Source organism: Pogona vitticeps, chromosome 3, assembly GCF_051106095.1.
Source record: "Pogona vitticeps strain Pit_001003342236 chromosome 3, PviZW2.1, whole genome shotgun sequence".
Lineage (NCBI taxonomy): Eukaryota > Metazoa > Chordata > Lepidosauria > Squamata > Agamidae > Pogona > Pogona vitticeps.
In genome coordinates this window covers 145,844,796-145,859,479 of record NC_135785.1, presented here as the reverse complement: position 1 = coordinate 145,859,479, position 14,684 = coordinate 145,844,796, and the positions used below count along the sequence as shown (strand labels likewise).

At 42.0% G+C, this 14,684-nt stretch overlaps 1 protein-coding gene across 1 annotated transcript; it reads right to left on the bottom strand.

Moving 5' to 3' along the window:
- Positions 1-258: 258 nt before the first annotated feature.
- On the bottom strand, positions 259-2,296 carry LOC110073842 (2-oxoglutarate receptor 1-like). The gene has a single exon (XM_020783482.3). The coding sequence runs from the start codon at positions 1,353-1,355 to the stop codon at positions 366-368; it is 990 nt and encodes a 329-aa protein (XP_020639141.3). The 5' UTR covers positions 1,356-2,296; the 3' UTR covers positions 259-365.
- Positions 2,297-14,684: the final 12,388 nt, after the last annotated feature.

Here is a 14,684-nt window from a genome sequence, read left to right as displayed (position 1 = left end):
CCTGTGGCTCTCCAGGTGACAATGGACTGGAAGTCCCATCAGCCTTCGCTGGCGCAGTCCATGGTGTGGGAGAATAGGAGCTGCAGCCCAACCATAGGCAGGCCAGCTTTGGCTTAATAGCTGAACAACTCTGCTGCAGGTGTTCAGAAGAGGAAGAGGGAGCTGGTATAATGCCCATCAAGAACCCAAAGCAATGGAGAAACAAGTGGGGACACCAAGAGACCAAAAAAGTGGATTTAACTTTTTATTTCCAGAAAAATCCGGATCCTAAAGACAAAAACATATGAAAAAGTCCTACTGTGCTGAAATTACACATGCCAAGAGTAACAGCAAATATAACCTGCAACATGACTTCTAATCCTTCTCTATTTCTTTTGTGTTTTTAAGATCAATTTACAGATAGAAAGAATGGCCTGCTGGAAGTTATCTGCAACTACAACATATAGGATTAAATTGCCAAAGGTATTTAGTGAAGCTAAGGATCCAGCTACAGTAAAAATGTCTCGGACCTGCTTCATTAAAATGCAGTTCACAGGATGTAGCTTTAGCTCAATACGAACCCCTCGAAATATGTGAAATGGCAAGAAGCATATGTAAAAGACAGCCAAGAGGACAATGGCTAGGGTACGAGCCTTCTGCTTGTAAGCAGTCTGGGTGTGAGGGCCTCTTGCCAGTGTGCAGATAATCACAACATAACAAAGAGTCACAGCTATCAAAGGCACAAAGAATGCAAATATGGTTAGGAACCAATTAAACCACCTTGCCAAGCCCAAGGGTTCAGCATTGGTAAGGTCCATGCAAATCACCCTATTTGAGCTTTGTTTTATGGTGATCAGGTAGATTAGAGGGCTGACCAACAAAAGCGAAAGAACCCAAATGCCAACACAGGCCACAATGGTCCACTTCCGCTTCTGAATGGAAAGGCAGCTCATTGGATAGACTACTACAACAAAGCGGAAAAGGCTAAAGCAGGTGAGGAAAAAGATGCTGCTGTATGTGTTGAAGTAGAAGTTGAATCGGATGAACTTGCACATGAATCTTCCAAAGACCCAATTTTCTCCGTTGACTGCGTAGTGGATCAAAAATGGAAGGCAAGAGACATACAGCAGGTCGGTGATGGCCAAGTTTAACATGATAATGGTGCTGCTTTTCCAGGGCTTCATTTTGAAAATATATACAGAAATCACAAGGATGTTCCCAGGGAAACACATCAGAAAAAGTAGAATATAAACTAGGGACAGGTAGATATTCCAAAAGGAGCCACCTTCATCAGTGCAGTTTCCAAAAGTAGTTGTAGTGTTTTGCAGAGAGGTTACATTGGCCATGTCTTCAGATTCACTATGCCCAAATGGCATATTTAATTCTTTAAAAGGAAAACAAAAATTAGTGGATAAGTTTCAGGTTTTAGGGTAATGACAGTGTGCTCAGAGCCACAGAAAGAAACACCAACAGTTCTCAGCTAGTAGATGCAGTCCAATGTTTAACCTAGTTAAGAGAAAGAATGTGCTTTAGATTATTTCCTGTGACACATCTAAATGTGTGTGATGAGGGGTGGGAATCTGTTTCAGAATAAAATGCAGGCAAAGTTAGATAGATATTAGACATTCATTACTTTCAGATCATTTAAAGGCAACTTCTCTAGTTTTGCTGAAACAGTTGTGAGAGTGGAGACAGTGGTGTTTAAATTTATGGAGCTTTCTCCACAATCAAGTTTAATTTGCCTTCCATCCTTAGTCTGATACTGGAAATAGGAGGAATTGGGGCAGTAGTAGCTCATTCTCATTGTGGATGGTGGGGTGGACAGCATGGTAACCAATGTTGGATGGAGCCAAAGTGAGTTTGCAAATTCCTATGCTGGCTGAAATCCTGTTGCCTTAAGTTGTTCTGTGTAAGGCTGATGATGTTAGTGGGACGTCTTTAATTAGCAAAAATCTCTGCTGCTAGAATTTCCATTCCTTGCCCACCCCCACCCCCAATGGCTTCCTAACGATAAAAGAGTTTCCATAGGAATTTTGGGAGCTTGCAGTGGGCAATCAGATATGTGTTATTTTCAAACAATTGCTGCGGCTGATTATGTCATCAGCCTTATGCAGTGTAGCATAACTTGCACAGACAGGGGCATTCTGTTAGCACTGGAAATAGCCTGGAAAATGTCAGGAAGGAAGATTTGGCCTCGGTACTTGCAGTAACTGTGCTGTTACCGTGTGTCATTTGTTGTTCTGTGCTATCAGGTTGCTTCTTACATATGACAATCCTATGACTTAATGACTTGCAAAATGTCCTGTCATTAACAAGCCCTCATAGTTCTTGAAAACTAAGGGCCACTGCTTCACAAATAACAAATCTCCAAAATATGCAACTTATTTTGCAGAGCTGAGAATAGACTCCTGTGGGGGTTTCCGGAGTTAGTTCAGAAACCCTGTCGTGGTGTCTTGTTGCTCTAAACCAGGCTTAGACCTGACAGAATTCCTTTCACATTCCAGTTCAGCTACAGAATTTAGAGTTACCACTTTTTTAAAAAATGTCTGTCTGCTTATTCTTTTTAACAGGAGTCCAGCAATCATCCTTTTCTTGCATGGAGAAAAATAATCATGTGCTGTTTCCATCTACCATGGTAGGCGCATTTACATGTTCCTAGGACAGCTGAGAATAACAACAACATCAAAAGCTGCTATATTCTGTTTTCCTGTGACTGATGCATTTCATATACAGTAGATACTGGTCTAACTGAACATCCTGAAGGTTGTGGGCACCTTGTTAGAGGACAGTGCTGTTGTTCCGCTGTTTTGAAAGCCCTCTCTTGACAAACCCAGCAGCACTTTGTCAAAACAGGCTTGTTTGAAAAGTTTTTGGAGGAGCAACTAGGCATCTGCTTCAAGGAAAGGGATCCAGAAAACCCTAAGGAATTTCACAGTCCTATTGGGTTGGCACCAGACCAGGTCATGCTTCACAGAGATTCCATTCAGTAGACCCACTGAAACCAACGAGGCTTAAATGAGTCGTGATCAGCTGAAATCCCATTGGTTTCAATGGGTCCTAAGCCCAAGTAGGACTGAATTGAACCCAAGGGCAACAAATCAAAACAGCATTTCTTAAAGAAAAGATATTGAAGGTAGCAAAATCGGTAGGAGGGCAGCAAAAATATTTTCAGTAGGTCGGTACCTGGTGCCAAAATCACAGTAAACCAGGCACTAGGCAAGCATACCTGGAGAGAATTTTGCACAGTTCTCACAGCCAGTAGAAATACTTTTCCATGTGCTAGTCACCCATCACATCGCAGGCCACAATAACACATGGAAAAGACCTTCCAATAAAGGGAGAAGTGCAACTGAAACAACATCCTTCAGGTCCAGTGGTTCCAAACAGGCAAGTCAAGATATATCTTAGCAGCTGAGACTGTGTGAATTGTTTGGCTGTCGACTGCATGCAGATGAGGGTTAGTATTTATGTGCCAGCGGTTACTGTAGATCCATGTTTATTAGAGGAAAGATCCATCTGTTCTCTGCTCTCAGAATTCAGAGACCCTGGGGAGGTGACTAAATTCTCCAATTTGATAAGCAAATCTAACAACTCACCTTTGTGGGCCAAGTTAGACATGATGTTTGTCACATAATTTGGCCTGCTATTTTGTTTATTGTTAAACAAGTTAGTTGGTGTGGGTTCTTCATTTGTTTAAACAAATGACAGGTATGGGTTTCCCAAGCTGAGTTGGAATCACGGCATGAGGAAGGAGGGCTTGAAGCATTTGTCTCTCTCATTGTCCTGACTAGACCCATTTCTCCTCCCCACCAATGGCCGGGGAAATCGCTAAGTGGTGGAAGACCTCCCGTGACACGAGGGAGAGGGTGAGCTTGTTCCAATGGCAAGAAAGGGCAAAGGATTAAAGGCCCAACTCCTATGCCACAGCCCCAAGCCAGTTCTCCTACCCTCTCCCCAGATGCCACCTATTGCTGCTGTTATTTTAATTAGCTATGCAGAATCCTTGGGCTTAAGCTGAAGAAGTGGGAAGGGTGACAAAATCCTGAAGGAGAAACAACACATCTATGAAAGGCAAGGTGCTTGACAGGGGGAAGAATGAGGAGAGGTGGAAATGAGATTTTACTGAAATTAGGCACCAAAAAAATGGGGATTGCCCTATAAAATACATCAATAATTAATTACGTCAATAGGGTGAGTATGGTCAAGAACTTCATTTCAGTTAGTTTCTCACTGGAAATGATCAAAGGTCACAAAATCCCCGTTTGGGAGAAAGTGAAATTGCAAGATTTGACTCTTCCTAAAACAGAGACAGTTCCAGCACATAAGGAAATCATTCTCTTTCTGACTCAGTTTACCATCTGTTAAGCGGAGTTAAGCCCCTACTGGCTGGTTGTGATGATCAAGACAACAAAAGGTTGCAGCAATTTTGAGACTTATGTTGGCCAGCACTTTCAAGCTAGTGTAGCTAAATCTAGTACCAAATTGCTGAGGAGCAAGTCATGCTGAAATTGGGGGGGGGGGGTCCCTCAAGAGTAGATTCTGTACTGCAGAAGTTGCAAATTAATTACTTTGATTCTGAAATCAATCAGCATTCACTTCCTTCCTGTATTCTAACTATCCAACGCAGATTTCAAGTTACACTAGACTATGATATGTCTCTGAAACTCTACAGATATCAAGAATTAGAATAAATTTGTGCTTAAATTGTTTGCTTTATAATAATTAAGTAGAGATGCTTCTAGCAGAATAAATCAGAATAAATCTGTCTTATATTTCACAAAACTTTATCCAGGTCCTTGCAAAATGTTATTAGAAACTGGTCCATTTATCTATGGAGGGAACATATCTTAGAATTCTTTCAAGAACCAATTAGAAGGATACCAGTTGGTAACCTTAGCAACCATAAAATTAATGACAAGACACTGATCACATGAGACTAATGAGGTAGGATCTATTTGATATAGATTTATGCTGTAATATAGATACAGACTTTACCTCAATGTATTATATTTACTACAGTTTAAGAGTTACTGTATAAAAATTGGCATTTTCAAGTCACTTTGAGCCCAGTTAGGATTTATGTGAAAAACAGACATGTGTTTTTCCTCTGTCTTCTCACTGTGCTTGCAGCATATTGTATCTCAGACCTAGAAATACATGCTTTCCCAGATCCCAGAATTGTCCCCTCCTCTGGAGTATTGCTTCCTGTCTTTTTAATGCTATAAAACTGATCAGGCTTATTCACTATAAATATCTGCAGTTAGAAAGGCAGAGGAATACTAGTTACCTGGGAAATGAGCTTCTTTTGTCCTTCCATTGTTTTGAGCAGGAGATCATAAATCACAAGGGTGAGCAGGCCATCCAGTTTCATGACAACTGCTGGGGAAGTAGCAATTTGGACCTCGGTGCCTCTGTGGCTTCGCTGCTGGCCACAGTGATAATAGGCTGGCTGAGCTACCTGTGGGCTGTGAGCTCAGCAGAGGGATCCGTTTGCATGTAGCTAAAGCTTATATAGCAGCTCCTTGTCCTGCCCCTCCTTTGCATTATCTTTTTTTCTTCCTCCTCACTGTTTGCAACCTTCAGGTTCAGAGGAAATAAGGCTGGCTGCCAACTGCTGGCCAAGGGATACTGCCTTCACATTATGCTTTTGGGTCTCCGAGAGGCATATGGCTGCCTGCGGAGACACTGGGCTGGATCCTTGTTGACTCTACAGTCATCTTTCCTGTTTGCTGCTGTTGTTACTTGCTGTCAAGTCACCTCCACCTCCTGGCAACCTTATGAATGATGTCTAGAATGTCCTGTCCTCATCTGCCCTGCTCAGCTCTTGCAAAGTCAAGCCTATGGGTCCTTTAGGGAGTCAGTCCATCTTGTATTTGGTCTTCCTCTTTTCCTGCTGCCCTCCACCTTTCCCAGCATTATTGTCTTTTCCAGAGAATCCTGCCTTCTCATGATATGCCCCAAATAGGACAGCCTCACTTTCATCATTTTTGCCTCCAGAGATAGTACTGGCTTCATTTGACATGAGACACACTTGTTTGTCTTTCTGGCAGCCCAGGATATCTGCAAAGCTCTCATCTAGCCCCTGATTTCAAACAAATCAAAATTTTTCCCCTGTAAGCTTTCTTTACTGTCCAGCTTTCATACCCATACATAGTAGTTGGGAATAAAGTAGTGTGGATGATCTTGTTTTTGTTCTCCAGAGACACATTGTTACACATGATGAACTTTTTCTAATTTCTTCATTGCTGCCCTTCCAAGTCTTTTGATTTCTTGGCTGCAGTCTCCATTTGGATTGATGATGGAACCAAAGTATACCAAGTTTCTATTTCAATTTCTTTGTCAATGCTAAAGTTTTATAGTTCTTCTATAGTCATTATTTTTGTGTTCTTAATCTTCAACTGCAGTCCTGCTTTGGCACTCTCTTCTTTTATTTTCCCTAAAGATTGTTTCAAGTCATTGCTGCTTTCTGCCTGTAATATGATGTCATATGCATATCTTAAATTATTGATGTTTCTTCCATCATTTTCCACTCCTTCATCTGAATCTAGTCTGAATTTCTATATGATATGTTCTGTGTACAGACTGAATAAAAAAGGGCTGAACTCTTGCAAATACTGAATGCTTCTGTATATACTCAATATAAGCCTCATTTTTCAGCACAATTTTTTTGCTGAAAAAGCACCCCTCGGCTTATAGAGTCAGTGTCAAAATCACATATTCTCCCCTGCAGTGCAGGTGTTCTCTGGACTCCCCCGCTCATCTACGGGTTCCTGCAGCCTCTGTGAGTGGTCCGATGACCCGGGTTAAGTACACTGCATTTCCACTTCCAGGACACTCCCATCCTCCTCCTTCTGCATATTCAATGTACCCACTTTCCTCCTCCCACCTTCCTTCTCCATCCTCCGTCTCCCTCCATCTTGTAACGCAGCAGTAGATAAGCACAACATCTGGTATGAGTCCTCCCTCCATAGGCAGTGAAGTGTGTCTTGCAGCTCAGAAGGGCAGTATCTTCAAAAACATTTAACCTATTGATGCCTCAATTAATGTAATTTTATTGGTATCTATTTTTATTTTTGAAATTTACCAGTAGCTGCTGCATTTTTTACCCTTGGCTTATACTCAAGTCAATAAGTTTTTCTAGATTTTGTGGTAAAATTGGGTGCCTCGGCTTATATTTGGGTCAGCTTATACTCGGGTATATACAGTAGTATTGCTAATCACATGGTGTCTTGCACAGTGGAAAGGGAATATGTAGTATTCCTGAATTAACCTTCCATAATCCCTCGTCATTGACTGTGCTGGCAAGGATGAGGAGGGCTTCTGAGCAGGGAAATAATCTCACTCCTGCTGCCTCAAGGTGAGACAAAAAAGCAACCCATAGGCTAGGCAAGAAGGTGCCTTACCCTCAAATGGGTGTGTGATAATCTCAGGTTGCCCTTTACAGAGTAATATAAGACCACTTCCTGACACAATCTGAACTGACATATGGCTAGTGAAAGAAGGCAACAAACCCACCAGCAGATGAGATGAAACAAGAAAGAAAAGGGATAAAGGTGAGCAAAGGTAGCCAAATATATTGTGTTCAGACTGAGTCTGGTTTCCAACTGGACCTAACTCTTTCTTACCTAAAACATGGTCTACAGAATTTAGCAGGAGATTGTTTTGATTTGTGCACTGAAAAGCTTCACCTGCTGATTTTCGGCAAACCAAGCATGCATGGATGACAAAGTTGATCCCTGCAAGTCAGGTGGACATTTCACAGGAGAGGGAGATTTTAAGGAGGCATGGGACTGAAGTAGGACCATCTCTCAGGTAGGAGTTTAAGTATGAAGAAAGCCAGTGTGGTGTAGTGATTACAATGTTGGACTGAAACTGAGGAAACACACTCTTTAGCCATGGAATTCACTGGTTGACCTTGAGCCAGTTACCATAACTTTAGCCAGGCATTTGTCTCCTGTTTTTAATCAACACAACAGATGGGAGAGCAGGAATGAACATGCTAGCTCTGCCTCTGCTACTGCAGTCCTCACTGCTCTGCCTAATTTCTTGGGGTCGACCGACAGAGACTGCAACACTCAGCTTTCTTCACCCTCTTGTCATTTTGATTAAACAAATAGGAGACAAAGCAGCTGAACTTGTCTCACCCTAACTTACCTTGCATGGATATTGTAAATATAATGTTTGGGAGAGATTCATTGCTTTGAGGCCCGTGGTGTAAAGGTGGAGTATCAAGAAGATTCATACACAAACCAGAGGTGATTGGGTGGAATTGTGTACAAAAGCAGGACAAGGGATGGCTATGCAACTCTGAATTGCACAGCTGGAATGAAGCTCCTCTTTAGGTATGTATTGAGGCTTTGTGGGCAAGGATGTGGGAGAAAAGCAGAAAAGGACTTAGAGTGCCTGGAAAACCAGTGGGTATTTCAATCATATTTTCTGTAAGAAGATAGAAGCTGCCTAGTTATGCCTTTCCTTTTGTCACATTAGGAAAGGGGCAAAAAGTTAAATAACCTGTCTCATAGGATAAACAGTTATAATTTAGAACATTCTGATTAAATAAAAAGTCAAACTCAGGAATGTCCTTCAGAAATGAAGACGTTTAAAAATCTTGTTTGCTATAGCGCACGTGCCGCGCTGATTAATGTACATGCCTACCTTAGTACATTCAAAAACCGAGAAAGCCAATATTGTTCTCGTTAGCCTCCAATTAATGTTGGGTCTTGCCTAAGCACCTGGTTGCATTGCAGCTGATTGCTTAATTAAGCATCTAAATAACTATCAACTCTGCTGCTATGATAGAAGGTTCTCCCATTGCTGGTGCCTTAATTGCCAAAATTGTCATCTTTTGTAGAGATGTGGTACTTGGGAACCTCTTGTTAAATCCAGTCATGTTTTAACAAGAGTGTGATGTCCCAAGGTGTGAACTTCTAATTAGGCAAAACATCAGTGAAGTTACAAGGTGAACAACAGGAGTTTTCACAAAACAACTTGTAGAGAGGAAGATGTGACTGCCTGTTGCCATAAACACTGCAGAGTCCAGTGACAAAGACTTAAGACTTACGGTTTCATGGACTTCAGTCCACTTCATCAGATACATAAAGCAACAAACCAGATGTAATTTATTCATTGTCAGTTGGTGAACTGGGCTCAGAAAGCAATAGGCAGCCAGTGCAGGTATTTCACTTTTGGGTATCATATAATTCTGATACCAAAAGAAAGCTTTTGATTACTGACTCCAGGCAGAGCACAGCTGACAAATAAAGCTAAAGGCAGAGAACTTGCAACCAGAGGATTTGCTATCTTTGACTTGATTCTGACCAACAAAGATGACTTGGTGAGGGAAGTGGCAGTAAAGGGAACTCTAGGAGAGAGTGACCATGTCCTTCTAGAATTCTTGATTTCAAAGGAAACGAAAGCAGAATGTAGACACACAAGTCTGCTGGATTTTTAAAAAGCCAATTTGAATAATCTCAGAACATGGATGAGTAAGGTCCCATGGTGGGAGGGAGTTTCCTAACAAGAAAAGGAGTCCAAGAAGGGTGGGAGCTTTTAAAAAAAGAAATTCTAAAGACACAACTACAAACAATTCCAACAAGAAAAAAGGGGGGAGGCGGCAAAAAGGTCAGTGTGGCTTCACAAAAAGCTCAAGGAGGACCTAAAAGCCAAAAAAGACATGTATAGGAAGTGGAAAGAAGGCCAGGCCAACAAGGATGAGTACAGACAAGTAGCAAGGAAATGCAGGGATGGCATTAGGAGGGCAAAAGCTGAGAATGAGCTGAGGTTAGCTAGAGACACTAAAAGCAATTTTAAAAAGCATTATTCAGGTATGTGAGTAGCAAAAGCCAAACAAAAGACATAGTGGCACAGCTCCGCAATGGAGATGGAAAAATGATAACAGAGGACAAAGAAAAGGCAGAGGTGCTCAATTCCTGTTTTAGCTCAGTCTTTTCCCATAAGACAGACTATGAACTTCCAAACAAAGAAGTGCAAGTCGGGGGGGGGGGACAGGATAGCAGCTGGAGATTGATAAGCAAATAGTCAAGGATTACCTTACCACCTTGAATGAGTACAAATATCCAGGGTTGGATGAACTGCATCCAAGAGTACTGAAGGAACTGGCCGAAGAACTCTCAGAACTGCTATCCATTATTTGCAGATGATACAAAATTGGGTGGAATAGCTAATACCCTAGAAAACAGAGACAAAATTCAAAATGACCTTGATAGGATGGGGCACTGGGCCAAAAGCAACAGAATGAAATTCAACTCCAGGAGGCAGTGGAAGACAGGAGGGCATGGCGTGCTCTGGTCCATGGGGTCACAAAGAGTTGGACATGACTTAATGACTAAACAACAACAAGTGCAAAGTACTGCACCTCATAAAAAGAAACCAATCGCACAGTTCCAATATGGGGGATACCTGGCTCAGCAAAACTACGAGCGAGAAGGATCTTGGAATTGTCATAGATCACAAGCTAAATATGAGCCAGTAGTGTGATGTGGCTACAAAATGGCTAATGCTATTTTAGGCTGTATAATAGAAGTATAGTTTCCAAATCCCACGAGGTGCTAGTCCCCCTCTATTCAGCACTGGTTAGGCCTCACCTTGAGTATTGTGTGCAGTTCTGGACACCACACTTCAAGAAGGATGCTAACAAATTGGAACAAGTTCAGAGGAGGGCAACAAGGTAGATAAGGGGGTTGAAACTAAGCCTTATTAGAAAGGCTGAAAGAATTAGGCATGTTTAGCTTTGAGAAAAGAAGACTGAGGGGTGATATGATAGCACTTTTCAAACATTTGAAAGGCTGTCATACAGAGGAGGGGGCAGGATCTGTTCTCGAATCATCCCAGAGTGCAGGACAGGCAACAATGGGCTTAAGTTAAAGGAAGGCAGATTTTGGTTGAATATCAGGAAAAACAGGATTGTTAGAGCAGTACAACAGTGGAATTAGTTACCTTGGGAGTTGGTGAGTGCTCCAACACTGGAGGCATTCAAGAGAAACTTAGATAATCACCTGTCAGATATGCTTTGATTAGCATAAATGGAATGATGATCTGGTGCAGTATAAGGTAGAACTTTTTTTTCCTGCCATAGTAGATGTGTAGAAGGGCAGAATTCTTCTAGGAATCCACTCTTGCATTCCTCCCTTCCTACACATGTATCTTACTCTAAATTAGGGATGGAGAATTTTGAGACCATCCAGACATTACAGAACATCTCTTCCCATCACCCCTGGCAATTAGCCATGCTTGGCTGATGCAACTTGTAGTCCAGCAAGTCCTGGAAGACCAAAGATTTCCTACTTGTGCTGTCTAAACAGTCATGAAAGGTACAAGGCCTTCTCATCTGATTATCCTGGGTCAATGTTTTCTAAGCTTGAGAATGTTTGGCTCAAAAAGTGCTCTTGTGGCCTTTGGGAGCATGGAAAGTAATGTGGCTGTGGTGGAGGTTGGCACCCCCACCCCCACAAAATTGCAATTTTAAAAGATTGTTTTGGTCACTAAGAGAGTTTGCTTAAAAAGCCTTTATAAAGAAAAATAATTTGGAGGTGGGTGGGGTGTGAGGGCAGAATCCCCACCCCCACCCTTGGTGTAGGGGGTATGAATGTCCTTTTGACTTCTGGAGTTTGCCCACCCTGGGGTATAAGTTAATGTTTTAGCATGTCCACAAGTCACACAGAAGCCTGTAGTACAAGTATTGACTTCAATAAACCTTTTCTGAAACATTTTGCCATTAAATTCCATTTTCTTTTCTAGTCATTAGAACAGAATTACATCACAATATCATTCCTTGTGTGTTTTGGTTACATCGTTATGATGGTCGCATCTTTCATTTGGCCAATGGATTTGGATGTCCCACTCACTGGAGATAAGGAAAGAGGAGAGCAGTGGGTTGAATGAATGGGCAGCATTCACGTTTAGAAAACGCTCTAGCAAAAGAAGAGGACTGGGTGGGATTAATTCCCCACTCCCCAGAGCAACATTTGAATGAAAGATACAGCCACTAGTTTTAGTAGGTCCTGGATCCATTCCAGTTGGGCTTCAGGCCGTGTCACAGTATGGAAGCGGCCTTGGTTGCCCTGCTTGATGACTTACTTAGGGAGGCCGATAGGGCCAAAATGTCCATTTCCCCACTGTGCATCCCAGAGGAGCCAGCCTGTGTGGCCTTGGGCAAGCTGCACAGTCCCAGGATGCCGCCAGAATAAAGGAATGGTAAACCGCTTATGAATATTCTGTACTTAGAAAAACCTGAAATGTCTGGTTTGACCCACTGATAAAACACGAAAAGCCTGCAAGATGTAGATAAACCCATTAAGTGAAAACTGTAACAGGTTCTGCTTTCAGAAATTGATCCAGCTCTCTGTGGTGATGCTTTGCTGCCATCTCCTGGTACTGTATGTAGTGTAAAATGTCGATTGAATTGGTGAATAATATGGTAGACTATATCAGGAGAGAAGGGATGGGATAGATTTCTAAAGAACTTTAGATGCCGAATCTGAGGGCTGCTATTGCCATTCAGGTGGTAGAGGCAGCCATCAGATCTAGCTTTTAGCTCCAGTGTTGCTCCACATCATGTGTGTTTCTTTCCTAGCTAAGTGGGGCTGTTCTTGTTGCCTGCTATGGCTTTTCCTTGCCTTTAACATGTTTGTTCACTTTTGTTTTTTGTACAGTAAATGCAGCACTTCAAACTTCTTCTTCATCTTCTTCTTTCGGATGGGGGGGGGGGAAACAGCTCCCAGAATCTGCCCGAGTTGGAATCCAAAAAAGTACCTTTTCCAAGCTAAAAACATACCCATACACGTGCATTCCCATTAAAGCTGTAATTGAGGTGGTGGCAGGGGCTTCAGAGCAGTAAGGATACTTACTGGTGAAGATTACCTGTAACATGCAGCAGAGGTATGGAAGGCAGGCAATAGACAGTGGATAAACTATAAAAACAGTGTGGCTTCAGCCAGTTGTAAGAAACGTGGGTGAGAGGAGTCGAAGAGTAAGGTGAGAGAAACACTTTGTTCTTCCCACCTTCTTTGCAGGTGTTATGTGTGTTTTTTTTGTGTTGTTTTTTTTTGATTAGGCACAGTAATAGGTAAAGTGAGGTCACACACCTGATTCTCCTGAAGGGAAAGTCCAGATCCCAGTTGCCACTTACCTTCCTTTTGGTTAGTGATTGGTTGCAAGGAGATATGGATGAGCTTTGTTTGCAAGTTGATGCTACAGGTGCAACATCCTATCATATTTGAATTATGAAGCTACTGGCTGAATAGCTCAGGGGCCCGGGTGTTGAATTCCCCTGTTGTGCTTTGTGAGAGAAGAGAGAGCAGAGTGTCACTGCAGGGAGGGACTAGTAAACCAGTTCAATGTACTTTAGATCTAGAGAATATTGGGGAAGGTCTCTGTAAGTCAGAAGTCACTTGAAGACTTGTTACTCTTGCTGCGGTTGAGAGGAGTGATATTGTCTAGTTCAGCTTTCAGTGGCTCTGATTTGCTCAGAACACGCTATTTACCACATTGTACAATTGACTGCATTTGTTAATGGGAATAAACTGTACATACAGGAGTCTCCCCGTATTTGTGGTTTCAGTTATCCACAGTTTATTGTGGCCTGAAAAGTCATACACAGGGACAGACTTTGTGGCCTTCGTCCTACTTGCTTGTGACCTTTGTCCCATCCCCTTGTATATTGTATGTAAGTTTCACTACTATCCATGATTTCAGTCATTTATGGTAGGTCTTGGAAGGTACCATGTACAGATATGGGGGAGGGGGAGGCTGCCATATTGTTGTTGTTCAGCCAGTTGCATTCAGCCAATTTTATCCTGAATGGGTATTGCAACCATAATGAAGATATATCAGCCAATATTATCTAAGCTCAAGTCAGGTTGTCTTCAGCCAATCAGTCAGAGGTGGAGTGGATTGTCTTTCACTGTCACATCCTACTCAGCTCACTTGTCTGACTCGCCAGGAAGCCTGAAGAACTTTTCTACATTCAAGCATTTGCTCTGCAGTGCACTGTGACAATGATAGCAGGGATCAGTATTGAAGCACAGGTAAGGGGAGTGTGCAAGTCATGTTGCCATCTAGGAACAAAACAGCACACCTCCCAGCCCCTGTGCATAAACCTGATGGACTGGCAGATGAATCTCTTCTTCCACATGACAATTGGATAACATTCTGCACATCATCTAAAGCTGCAAGCTAGCTTAGGGGCACCATGAAGCCCATTATAACTTATCCCCATGCCAGGAATGTATTGCCATTGCTGCTGCAATTTTTAATCAATTAACATTACTTGGCACATTGCTCATTACTTTTTCAGGGACGCCCTTGGGACTGATAAGAGAAGAGCAGAAAACCTGAAAAATTCACCTAAAATGCCTTGAAATGTTATTAAAAGGTAACCTGGAAAAGTAGCTGGAAAATATTACTTGTTATATATACAGTGACCAAAGTCCAGTAGTAAAGCTGCAATTAGACTAGGCCTATTGAATCAGTGGGTATTGGGTGAGTCAACTCCTCTGAAAGATTTATTGATGTAGTGGTCTTACTCTACTTGTAAGTGACTACTGGATGTCAGCCAGAGAGGGTGAATGGTAGTAATTAAGTTACTTCTAAAATGTAACTTTGTTCTATTATCATTTTTTAAAAGAGTACTGTATTTCTTTACAAATAACTATGTTACTTCTACTTGCTTCCTTTTGCAGATTTTG

Bases quoted from the DNA above. Each gene is read 5' to 3' on its own strand.
- LOC110073842 (XM_020783482.3), bottom strand. From the start codon at position 1,355: ATGCCATTTGGGCATAGTGAATCTGAAGACATGGCCAATGTAACCTCT.